Source organism: Pogona vitticeps, chromosome 3 (genome assembly GCF_051106095.1).
Source record: "Pogona vitticeps strain Pit_001003342236 chromosome 3, PviZW2.1, whole genome shotgun sequence".
Lineage (NCBI taxonomy): Eukaryota > Metazoa > Chordata > Lepidosauria > Squamata > Agamidae > Pogona > Pogona vitticeps.
In genome coordinates this window covers 118954592-118966795 of record NC_135785.1, presented here as the reverse complement: position 1 = coordinate 118966795, position 12204 = coordinate 118954592, and the positions used below count along the sequence as shown (strand labels likewise).

Sequence of the window (12204 nt, the reverse complement as noted above, 5' to 3'; positions counted from 1 at the left end):
GTCTGAGAGAGAGTGTGTATGAGGGGATACTTTATTATTACTGATTGCCTTTTTATTTTAGTTGATAAAGTGATTTACCATTCCTTCTGTTGTTATCAATAAAATATAAGTTTTTATTTTTAAAAATCATAAATTTGTCTGAAGAGTCTTATGAAGGAGTGGTTGGTGGCAGCGTAAATAAAGAGTGAATGAGAGAGTGTCATAACCATTGTGACGTGAAAGAGGGACGTCACAGTGGCCATAATCACAGCCTACTGAAGAAAGGAAATAATTTTGCTGCACAAAACTTAGGCACAGGCAGTCTGTGTACTAGGGGAGGGGTCACTTTGTTGTTCTATGGTAAGGTATCCTCCCCCCACCCTTTGACAAAGGACTGCCTCTGGGTTTGAGTTTAAAGATATTAATACATTTGCCTTTTCTGGCTTAGTTATTCCATCTAAAATGAAAGGGGTAGACTGACTGATGACTGCTTGTTTTGAGAATAAAAATAGAGAGCTTGATAAGTTTGGGCAGATCATACAGACAGTATTTTTATATTGTATAAGTGACCTTATTGTCAGTGTTTTTTTGGTACATGGACTGATCTGCCTTGGGGAGTGAGTAGTACATTTCAACAAAGGAAGCTGCCTTACATTAAATCAGAATTTTGATCACTCTATCCCAGTATGATATAGAATGACTGGCAGTTGCTCCCCATTGTTTCTATCCTAACCCTATCTGGAGATGGCACAGATTCAACGTTTAGCTTTCTGAATGCAAAAAACAAAAACAAAAAACAAGCTCTAACCCTTATCCGCAGCCCTGCCCAAAGGACTGCCATAGGATGTAGGCAATGGCAACAGTTACTGCTCTAATAAAATACACTCATTTCATTCTCAATGGGAGCCATATGGCCCCCTGGAGATCCCTGGAACATGTAAAACAGGCCACAAACTGGAAACTATTCTTTACACAGAAGAAGGTTTCTTATGTGACTTAGACAATCCTGATTCATTCTATATTTCTATCATATTGTGTTTATGGCCATGGCATTTGAGCGGGTTCTATTACAAGGAAACTCAATGCAATGTATCGAACTCCTGTGATGGACCTCTGTTAATTTTCATGACATTAGCTGAGCTTCAAAACTCTACAGAACTAGTGACTATTATTATTGCTTCCACAGAAAACAGAGTGAGAAACCTGAAGGCCTTCCAAGTGCTTGAATCTCTTTTCCGGAAGACACCCAATCCCAAACTCTGCCAACATATTCTGCTGGCCATAAAATCTATCTGGATGTGGGATTCCATGAATTTCTTCCTCCTGGAATGGTCTCTACAACCCATCTCCCAGTTTGTTGGTGTCATCCATCTTAAGCCCCCTATAGTCCAGGCACAGTTTTTTGAACTGGTGGAGTCAGTGGTGTTTGACCTCTTATACATCCCCCATGAGATTCTGAAAGAAATCCAGTGTTTGATAAAGGAAAATGCTGAGCCAGGATGCACCTCATGTGCCCTGTGCTGCCTTCACCGAATCACTCAGAAGGATCTGCTCTTCACAGATATCTTCAGAGACTCGGGGCTCTTGGGAATGTTGCTTGCCCAACTACGCAAGGAAGCCAAAATACTAATAAAGAAAGGTAGAGCATAGAAATAATGACTACTTTATATATTATAAACGTAGGCTGCATATAATCCTGAAACACGTTTCTGGCTCTCATGGTAGTAGACAGTCTTCTATCTTGCTGATAGTCTTCATGACCAGCATGGAAAACAAACAGAATCCATATTCAACATTTACATGGTCTGCTCAAGGCTCTCACTCCCATAAGAGCTGTATTAACTCTTGAATGCATCTTTCTAAGCCATTCCAAACTGATATTTGGTGACTTTGTGTGCAATGACTCATCAAGCCCCCTTCTTTGGTAAGCTGTCCTGTTTGATTTTAGAAATAATCCAGATTTAACATTATCCTTGAGGAAAGTGATGTGATTTCTTATTATGCAGGTGGATCCGAAGCATCTTGTCAAGACCAGTCTGTGGAAAGGTCGCTCATCAGTATGATGCTGAAGATGGTGGTTGCTCTTGTGATGGGGTCAGTTAGGAACACAGGTAAGAATAGCCAATGAAACGGTTCCCTGCAACATCGTAACTATAGTAGCCTAGAAATATAAGCGCTCTCTCTCTCTCTCTCTCTCTCTCTCTCTCTCTCTCTCCTTGGACCATTCTGAATTTGCAGTTGAAGGTGACATCTTTTTTTTTTTGCTAGAAATTTGTCTTCCATTCCTGTCACAGCTCCGGCCTGGGGAGGAGCAAGTAAGAGACTGACTGCACAGGCCTTTCACCCACTGTGTGGAGTACTGCAGGGACAAGCTAGTGCACTCTTAAAGACGGTGTTCAGATGACTGCTAGAGTGCACCAGCCTACTCTCAGAGCATTCTGACCTGCACTTTTTTTTACCCCTGTTAAGGGACCAAATCTTTTTTACTGTGAGCAGAATTTCTGTAGTTGCATATGATCAGTGGAACCAATCCAAAGCAAGCCTTCCAGTTTGAATTTGCAGTTGATTCCACAGCTATGGCTTTCACTGCAGTCAATTTCTTGACTGGCCTTTCAAGAAAAGGCAAAGGAAAGATTATAAAAAAAAAAACTGATGCAGCACATCAGCAATAGTCTATATGCAGTAAAAAAGATTACTTCCCCTGCCCTCTGCTGAGCAGAGGAACTGATTAATTTGACAATATCCTTAAGCGTATCACTTGTTAAGCCACTTCACAATATTGGCAGGTGCTCTCTCTCAGTGTGAATGTTTAGGCTTGAGTAGATCTTTCTAATCAAGCCCGACCATTCAAAGGAGGCCCGTGATAGCTCGCTCTCTGCTGCTAGTGTAGCCACACCTTAACTTGATCCAAGGAATTCCTCATTTGATTACAGTAGCTTTGGGAAAGCGACAGTGGGTCATGATGCATTTATAAGCTATTGCCGCCCTTTATTGCCTTCCAGAAAATTTTGAGTGACTTGCTTTAGTCATGTGAGAAGATCCATTATGTCAGAAAATCCAACAGTTCTTACTATTTCATTCAAAAACAATAATCCATGGACAGTTAAAGTGCCTCCCTTAACTGTCTCCTGCACTATTTAACATACAGTATAAGACAGTTGGTCAGAATCCTATTACTTATATACACCAGATAAATCTTGGCTGTGAATTAGCTCTGGTTGTGGAATCCACGCTGCCTTCCTCATTGCATGCCAAATCAGTAGTGCAGAGGAAGGCATACAAATATTGACTCCTAAACAAGCAGCAATTCACTACAGAGACTTACAAATTTATAAATTTGGAGAGAAGCATATAGAAATCCCTGTAACTGGGGACATGGTTGTACAGATGCATGTATCTTTGTGTGCATTTTGTTAGAGAACTATATTGAAAAATTTGGAGAAATGCACTGGAAACTGAAGGATATTTGCATTTATATTTGTGTATTAGCTGGGAAAAGCAACTTTGCTTGATATGTGAAACAAATGAATTTCTTCCTCTTTCCTACTGGCAGTTGACTCTACTCTTATTCCACTTCATTGTACTTATTTAAGCAAAGTTTAGTCTGTGAACACTTTGTTATGCTATGTGCCGTCAAGTCAGAACTGGCTTATAGTCAGTCTAATAGGGCTTTCAAGGTAAGTGAGGTATTTAAGGAATGATTCTGCACCCCCGATGAGCTTTCATGGCTGAGTGGGGATTTGAACCCAGGCCTCCTGAGTTTCAGTTCATCACTCTAGCCACTAAACCACAAAATTGTTAGTCTTTAAGTCATCACAAGACTTTTGCTCCATTTTGGTATATTACAGACAAACTATGTGAGATTATCTTCTGTAAACTGAAGGTTTGAACACCAAAGTGCCTATATACATCTCTATGCTTCTGCTCCGTGACCTCTTGTGACTTAGCATAATAATAATAATAATAATAATAATAATAATAATAATAATAATAATAATAATAATAATAATAATAATAATAATAATAATAATAATAATAATAATAATAATAATAATAATAATAATTTATTGTCATTGTAAGTATATAAACAGTATACCCATACAATGCAATTCACAGACACCCAGAGACCAGACACATGCACACACATAAAATTCCCCAAACACTCCCCACCAACAAAAGTTCCCCACTAAAAATACAATCATCTACACCGCAGGCCAAGTAACACAGTCCAACTAATTATTCACTACTGGTGTCTTTAAGCTCATTATTAATTGCAATTATAGCTCTGGGATAAAAACTATTCAGAAAACATGTGGTCCGAGTCTTAATTGTTCTATATCTTCTGCCAGATGGTAACAGTTCAAAAAAGTTATAAGCAGGATGGGAAGAGTCTCTCAGGATGCTGTGTGACTTCCTCAGACAGCGGGATGTGAAGATGTCATCCAGGGTTGGTAGCTGGATCCCGATGATTTGAATAGTTCTCTGTAGAGCTTTTTTGTCCGCTACAGAGCTACTCCAAAACCATAGCATACAGTTAAATTTTGAATTTAAACACTGTACCACAGCTTAGCGAGGGATGTTGTTTAGTCATACCACAGCCTAGTGAGGGTGCATGGAGCCTAAACTACAGTGGTGCCTTGCAAGATGATTTTAATTCATTCCACAAAGATCATCATCTTGTGAGGTTCCCTATGCATCGGTCTCAAAAAAAAGTCTTGCGAAGCATAGTTCTAAAAAAAAGTCTTGCAAAGCACGGTCATAGAAAAAAACGTCTTGCGAGGCACCATAGTGATCGCAAAAAACAATCGTCTTGCGGGTTTTTCATCCTGCGAGGCAATAGTCTAGCAAGGCACCATTGTATAAGCAGAATATGCGACTGCAAAATGCTTTGACTACTTAATACAAAATGCAAGGTGGGCTGTGGAGCCGGAGATAGAGAGTTGAATTCCCCACTGTGCATCCCAGAAGAGCCAGCCTGTGGGACCTTGGGAAATTTGCATAGTATGAGGGTACTGCCAGAAGAATGGAACAGCAAACCATTTCTGAGTACTCTGTACCCAGGGAAACCCTGAAAAGGGTTGTTCTAAGTAGGAATTGACTTGATGGCACTTAGCTATTATATTATATATGTGCAAACATAGCTCATGTAACTGGTTACTCTTTCTTATTTCTGTAGTGATTCTCAGAGACTATGGGATGGTGCCATATATTAAGATTTTTTTAGACAATGAGTTGTACCGAAGTGATGCCCTGACTATCCTGGAGCAGCTGTCAGTTATCAATGCTGAGGAGTACATGAGCATCATTATTGGAGGCCTATGCTCTTCCACCCAAGGAGAACTGTGCTTCATTTTGGATCTACTTAAGGTGACTGAATTTAAATAAGCTTCTTCCTTGTTTCCTGTTTTTCCTTTTCTTATTTGGAAGTGCATGATGCAAAGTCTTGGTCCTTTCTCTATTATTTTTCCACTTTGCAATGAATTCTAACTTAGGGGGAATGCATTTAAAATTAGTCATTTTACATGTTAAATATGTAAGCTTTCCTTAAGATTGCTCTGAGGACTGGAAAATGACCAGTGTTACCCAAGTGTTAGAAGAGGGATCTGGGATGGGGTGGGAGATTAGAGAGCTGTATGGGTGTTGTTTGAGAGCAAGTCATTGGCCTCTTAGGGTAACCTCATGAACTAATGGCCTCCAAAAGGTCCTGGCATTCAGAACCCTATTCAGATCTTGCAAATTAAAGGCCATGACTTCCTTTATTGAATCAATCCATCTCAATTTAGTCATTTAAGGTTCTAGACAGTGCAGGGTTGACTTGATCTAGAGCCCACTTATTTCTGTTTTCAGTGGTCCATAATACCTGTGAAACTTTCCTCCAATACTATTAGGAAATGGATCTAGGATATAGCCTTCCAACTCAGTAGAGAACAGTTTCACATTAACATTCAAAATTACCATGACAGTGAAGCAGCTCACAAAATCATTGAACAACATAATTCCATAGATTTGATTCCCTTTTTGTTTCCTGCTCTCTACTGATTCATCAGATATGTCTTTAATGGCATGCTGTCTAAGTGGAATAGTGTGCGCAATTTATATCTCATGAGACCTTAACTACATGGTGCCTAGGTGGCACGTTCCATAGCAGCCCTGAATGTTAATGCATCTAGCAAATACCATGACCATCTGCATCTATCCTTCCCTTCAGCAGTATGAACTATAAGATCATCTTTGGGAATGTTACTCAGGTCCTCTAACAGGTTCCTTGTACCTGGTTTAGTATGCGGTAGGATAAGGCACCTTAGGGCAAGTGCCAGCTCTAGACATCCCACAGCAATGCCATTCAACATGAAAGGGGAAAATAATTTTGGACATACAAACTTTGTTTGCATCAGAAGCAATTCAGTGGTACTTCCAGAGCGGAATGATCAGCCAGCAGGGCACTGCTGTTGGCCAGGGATTGCCCAAATGTGCTCACGAACCTCACATTCTTTGGGGGGCCTTGGGATTTATAATTATACATTTTCTTCAGTGTATGGAGGCTATTTTATATTCTGGGTATCTCATAGCAAAGGATATATTTCAAGGGTCAATCACTATCCAATGTGTTCACTCATAATAACTGAAGTCATGGGGAAGGTGCCTCTTTCCTCTCTATGCTTGCTATTTTCTCCGCATTGTTTTGAAGGCATTTTTCTTCATTATGTTCCTCCTCCTCTTCTTGTGAGTTGTTCAAATTTATTACAAGGGCCAGGGTGGTGGAACACCTTTATTGGATCTCTGAAGGTTTACATATAAGATGAGCTTCGGAGGTCTCCACAACTCTTAACAGAACTAGAAAGCTTGTCTTCTTTGTAGCTTCTCAGTGATACAATACAACCTCAGTACTTAGTTGCAGACCACACCATTTTTCTTTTTTCTTTTTTTCCTTTTGTTTCCTTTTCGTTCTTTTTCTTTCTTTTTTCTTTCTTTTTTCTTTCTTTTTCCTTCCTTCCTTCCTTCCTTCCTTCCTTCCTTCCTTCCTTCCTTCCTTCCTTCCTTCCTTCCTTCCTTCCTTCCTTCCTTCCTTCCTTCCTTCCTTCCTTCCTTTCTTTCTTTCTTTCTTTCTTTCTTTGTATTTACTGCTAAGTTGCACTACAGGTTGATTATTTTCATTTGTTACCTCATACCCCAGAACTCCTGCCACCAGAAAGATACAGTACGTTTATTGGCATAGTACTGCCTGTGGAAATGAGTGGAACGACTAACCTACTCAAGGATGCCCTGTTTACTGTAGAGAATAAATTTATCACAATTAATCCAACATGCTTTTTAAGACTAAGTGCATTGCTTTCCTAAACTGATATGAAAAGAGATGCAGCTTTGATGCCTAACTCTGACAATTATAACTCTGTTAATATATAATGTAAGAAAATGAATTTATTATCTATAGCCTTTGGGACTGTGATTGTATTATGCACAAATTCAGATTGATTTGCTAATATATATTTAGCTGTTCAACCCAAACTCAAATGCGATTAGTTCTACTGTATTCCAGAGTGGTGTGAGTAGGCAATTACAGGGAATAACGAATAATTCAATGTGAAAATAAATTCTGTTAGCTGTAACTGAGTTAGGGGTTTCCACTGTAGGCAAGACTTTTATAGATTCAAGCCAGAAGGATAGACAATTAAATTGTAAAAGAGTTATAGCGAGAAGAAATGTAGTTACTAGCGACCTCTCCAGATATGTGTCAAAGCCATTTTGATACGCTGAAGTCCAGCTTATTAGATTCATACCTTCTTCAAGAGTCTCTGCCTGCATAATAGGTTATCATGCAAAACTGAATGACTATAATGGAATCTTCTTCCATTTCTGGCAAGACTCTTTTGAGGGGTTAAGGGGAAGGAAGAGTGATAGTTTCTGAATGGTGGTGGGAAAGTCCCATCACATGTTATTTGACATTAATTTTTGCTACGTTATGTGATGGACACTAATATCAGCCCTTCAAAATTAATAGAAATCTCCATTTTTACATGTAGATAGTGAAATACTGGGCTCCGTTTACATCTCTTCCTTGATGGGTTTAAATGGGTTCATTTCAGATGAACTTGCTAGTGTCACCATTGATTCCCAAACAGTGGGTATGGATCCTGAATCACAGGATTAGAAGAATCCAACAGCATATCATTTAAGCCTCTGCCAAAGAGATAATAAGAACATGTGTCTACTGCGCCATCTTGGGTATCAATCTATGGAATCCAGATTGTATAAGAAGCTCCTTTAGAGTGTCTCTCGGTGAATGAATATACACTAAATACTAAAATAGATTTGAAATCCAACATTTAATATCTAGAGTATCTCCAGTGGGGAAAAAAACTGGAGTTATCTGGGTTTTGAAATAACCAGCAGATAAAATTCAGAAATCTGATGCCAGTCAGAATACAAAGTACTACACTAACTGAGCCAGTAAGTTCACTTTGTATGAGGTAACTTCATATGTTCAAATGCTGAGGGCCACTTGTACTCTAGTTCTTTTATGAACTAGTGTTATTGCTTTGTTTAGCTTTGATGCAATTCTGCGTTATAAGCAGAAAATGTAGTCCTGTTCAGAAACTCATTCTGAAAATGTACAGAACCCTCCCTCTTTAAAATTTGGCATGCTGGGAATATAAGGGATATGTAAAGTGGCTTCTCAGCTTTGGAGGTAGTGAAAGGAAATGGTCTGTAAGCTCCAGTAGTTGTATCTTTGCTCTCCCCACCCCAGAATAAAGACGCGAGACAAGTATCACGGGTTAAAACACGGGCCACACTTTATTGATCATATTTCAATGTTGCCATCCTTTGGCGAAGGGGGGTCTGCAGTAGTGTGGAATCAGGTTAAATCACAAAGGTCTCAAAGTACCCCTTAATCAACAAATGGGCAAGTCCCCAGCCCCAAGTTCTCACGGTCTTAAAGACAGTGAGAATTCGGCCGGCCACAATTTGACCACCCCTGGACCTCAAGCCATCTTTTACTTGTTGACTGTTGGCCCTGTTGTTGCCGAGCACATATTTCCCCCCAAGCACTGTAATCCCATGATCCTCAGTGCTGGGAGGTCCGATGGGCTGTTTGCTTGCCTGAGTTTGCAATGGGACTCACCAGAAAAAAAACTGTTTTATCTGCACTACCCGCCAGTGTGACTGAACTTCCACCTCATAAAATGCCAGCGCCCAGTTCCAGTATGGGATAGGAAAAAAATTCCCGCATCCAAGAGCCAATCAGGATGCGGGTCAAAAATTCCTATTTGGCCCCGGAGGCGACCAGAAAACTCACACTAGAATATAGGGCAGGCAGGTGGGTGCCAGAAAAGGAATAGGGCAGAGGGAGGGAAACATCCCTTAAATAACCTAACGTTCCCCCCTCTCGCCCAACTGCTCTCATGAGACCTAGGGGCTCGCATTATCCAGGGAGGGAGGCAAAGGTAAGCCATGCTGCCAAAGGTTTGGCTCAGCAGCAGCTTGAGCACATGTTCACAACAGTTAGTCCTCACAACTCTTCCTTTGTAATATGCACCCAGTCTGACCCACAATGCTACCAGTGTCCCTTTAGGCGGCTTGACTTTAAACTCCAATTAGTCACAAGGTTTAGTTCTTATTGAGGTGGTAAATTTTGGTCCGGCGTTTGCTAGTTCAGACTGCTGGAGCTGTGGAGAAGGTTCACATGATTAGATGTTCCTTCATATATTACAACTGAAAGGATTATATTAAAACCCTTTTACTTATTTGTTTTTAAAGTGAAGTAATTGTTTTCAGTGGAGGAGAATTGAGTCATGTGAGCCCCCACATTAACACTCTTAAATAATACAGCTAATAGTGTGACAGGTGTCAAGGTGCTGGCTGAAGCCTGAGGGAATTGCTGTAATTCCCTGGGCCGTACAGTGGAGAGACAAATCTCAGGGTGAGCAAAATTGGAATTCACTTGTCAGGCCCTTTTGTTCATTCCTGGTTTATGGGTGTGTTCATTATGCCAACTGGAACAAGACAGGGAATGGAGCACCAGTCTTGTGACTCTTCTTCTTGATGCAGAAGTCTTGTCAGCAGTGGCACAAAACCTGAACAATATAGCCCTGCCAACCCTGGTCTGTCCCACCTAAAGGATACAAAAAAGGCCTGTCCCTTTGACCTTAGAAGGATCGAGGCCCCTGTCTCGGAGAATGGGAGTATGCTCCCAACCGGGCAACTCAAGTAGCCAAGGCAAAGTGAAAACCAGACCCCGATTCTAATTGTTTTGAATGTATGCACAGGTGATGAATGACGTGTCGAATGCCTAATTCTCTCTTTTCTCTCCCATGCTGTCTCTCAAGTCTCTCCTAAGAATACTGGAAAATCCCAAGGGTCGCTCAGCCTTCAGAACCAGTAGTGGTTTTAATGGACTGCTCTCTCTTTTGGCTGATATGGAAGGTGCCTTGCAGGACCCACCTTCAGGTTTATGGGCCTCATGTGGTCACAGCCACATGATGGAGCTTATACTGCATATACTCCAAGTGATAGCGGCTGCTCTGTACATGGATCCAATCAACAGTGACTTCTTCCAAAAGAATGGTCTCTTTGAGAAGATGGCCGAAGATCTGGGCTTGCTTGGTTGCTTCTCAGCACAGAAGTGGGGATTGATGACAACTCAGCTCAGCAAAACACGATCGTTCGCCGAGTTTTCAGAGGCAGCTGTTTGCTCCTCGGAGACCTTTCCTATTCAGCTAAAAAGCTGCATAAGTATATTCAGTTTCCTTGACTATATGGCCAGGTGCGACCCCTTCAAGTTCAAAAGCTGCTTGGTGGAAATGAAGCAAGATGAAGATCAACTTCCAGTGTATATTCAAAAGGTGAAAGAAAATAGAGAAGAACCTGAAGACAGCTTTGGGGATAATGATATGGATGTCAGTCTGTGGACAGGATCCAAAGACAAGTAAGATTTTTTAAAAAACGTTTAGAATATGAATATTCTAAAGCATTAATTAGAGATTTCTTGTTATTTTATGCTTGGACATTTTTTTCAGGTAACAATATGTTTGCATACACTCCTTTTTCTTTCCACAGACATATAAGGTTGAAAGCACACATAACAACAACAGACCTTAAGATGGGACATTTTAAAGAATGCAGGGGGGAATGGTCCTGATTCCACACACACACACCCCGCTACCGTGTTTCCCCAAAAATAAGACAGGGTCTTATATTAACTTTTGCTCCAAAAAACGTATAGGGCTTATTTTCAGGGGATGTTTTATTTTTTCATGTACAATAATCTGCATTTATTCAAATACAGTCATGTCATGTTCTTCTGGTTGCTGCACAATGGTGGAGGGGCTGGGGCTTATTTTGGGGGTAGGGCTTATATTAAGAGCATCCTGAAAAGTCCTACTAGGGCTTATTTTCAGCTTAGATTTTATTTTCAAGGAAACAGGGCATCAAAAGCAACGCAAAAAGCAAAGCATGCTGCTTATATACCACCCCATAGCACTCCAAACACTCTCTGGGAGGTTTACAAGTTAATTATCCAGGTTACACATTGCGCCTCCCCACGAGATGGCTACTCATTTTACCAACCTCGGAAGGATAGAAGGCTGAGTCAACCTTGAGCCAGCTACCTGGGATTGAACCCTGGGTCGTGAGTACAGTTTTAGCTGTAGTGCAGCAGTTTAACCACTGCATCAGGAGGCTCACTCTCCACCAGCAGTGTGTTTCCTGATATGGCCTCTGAGCCCAGAATGGACACATGTAGCTGGAAGGTGGAGCTGTAGGCAGGAAAGTCATGGGGAGGAGGAGGCTCTAGCACTCAAGTCTGCTCCTACGGTCTTGTTTGAACTTTAAGATGAATCACAAGTGCATAAACATCTCACTTTACACAATAATTTAAATGGAAGCGGAATCTTCTCGTTAAAACAAGGATGTGGGTGTGATTTGTTCCCCCTTCTCTTTGATTGGGGTTTAGGGCAAAGCACACATCTTACATGTATCTCCATACCAAAAACCTGAAAAGTTTCAGGCAAATAGCTAAGTGACTAGGCAATTAAGGTGCCTGAAAACCAATTTAAGGCTTTTTTTAAATTATGAGGAGTCATAATCTCTGCCTCAAATCAGGGTAACTGGAGAATTGTTCTAAGGATTGACATGTCTGTCTATCAATCACTCATTGTCTTGCCATCTCTCAAACTAGATAGTCAGAGATGTTTTAAAGAAATATGTTATTTGGCATGCCGGAAACTG

The 12204-nt window shown here is 40.7% G+C and overlaps 1 protein-coding gene across 6 annotated transcripts in view; it reads left to right on the top strand.

The window, feature by feature from the left end:
* Positions 1–12204, top strand: part of WDFY4 (WDFY family member 4) — a 229534-nt gene that overhangs the window by 31416 nt on the left and 185914 nt on the right. For all 6 annotated transcript variants that reach the window (XR_013543668.1, XM_072994857.2, XM_078390636.1 and 3 more), the window contains exons 9-12: positions 1166–1618; positions 1986–2090; positions 5156–5346; positions 10305–10903. Coding sequence is in view for 5 of the 6 variants with exons in the window: in XM_072994857.2 (XP_072850958.2) it covers positions 1166–1618; positions 1986–2090; positions 5156–5346; positions 10305–10903 (1348 nt within the window). In the remaining variant the exon portion in view is untranslated. The remainder of the gene's footprint in view (positions 1–1165; positions 1619–1985; positions 2091–5155; positions 5347–10304; positions 10904–12204) is intronic.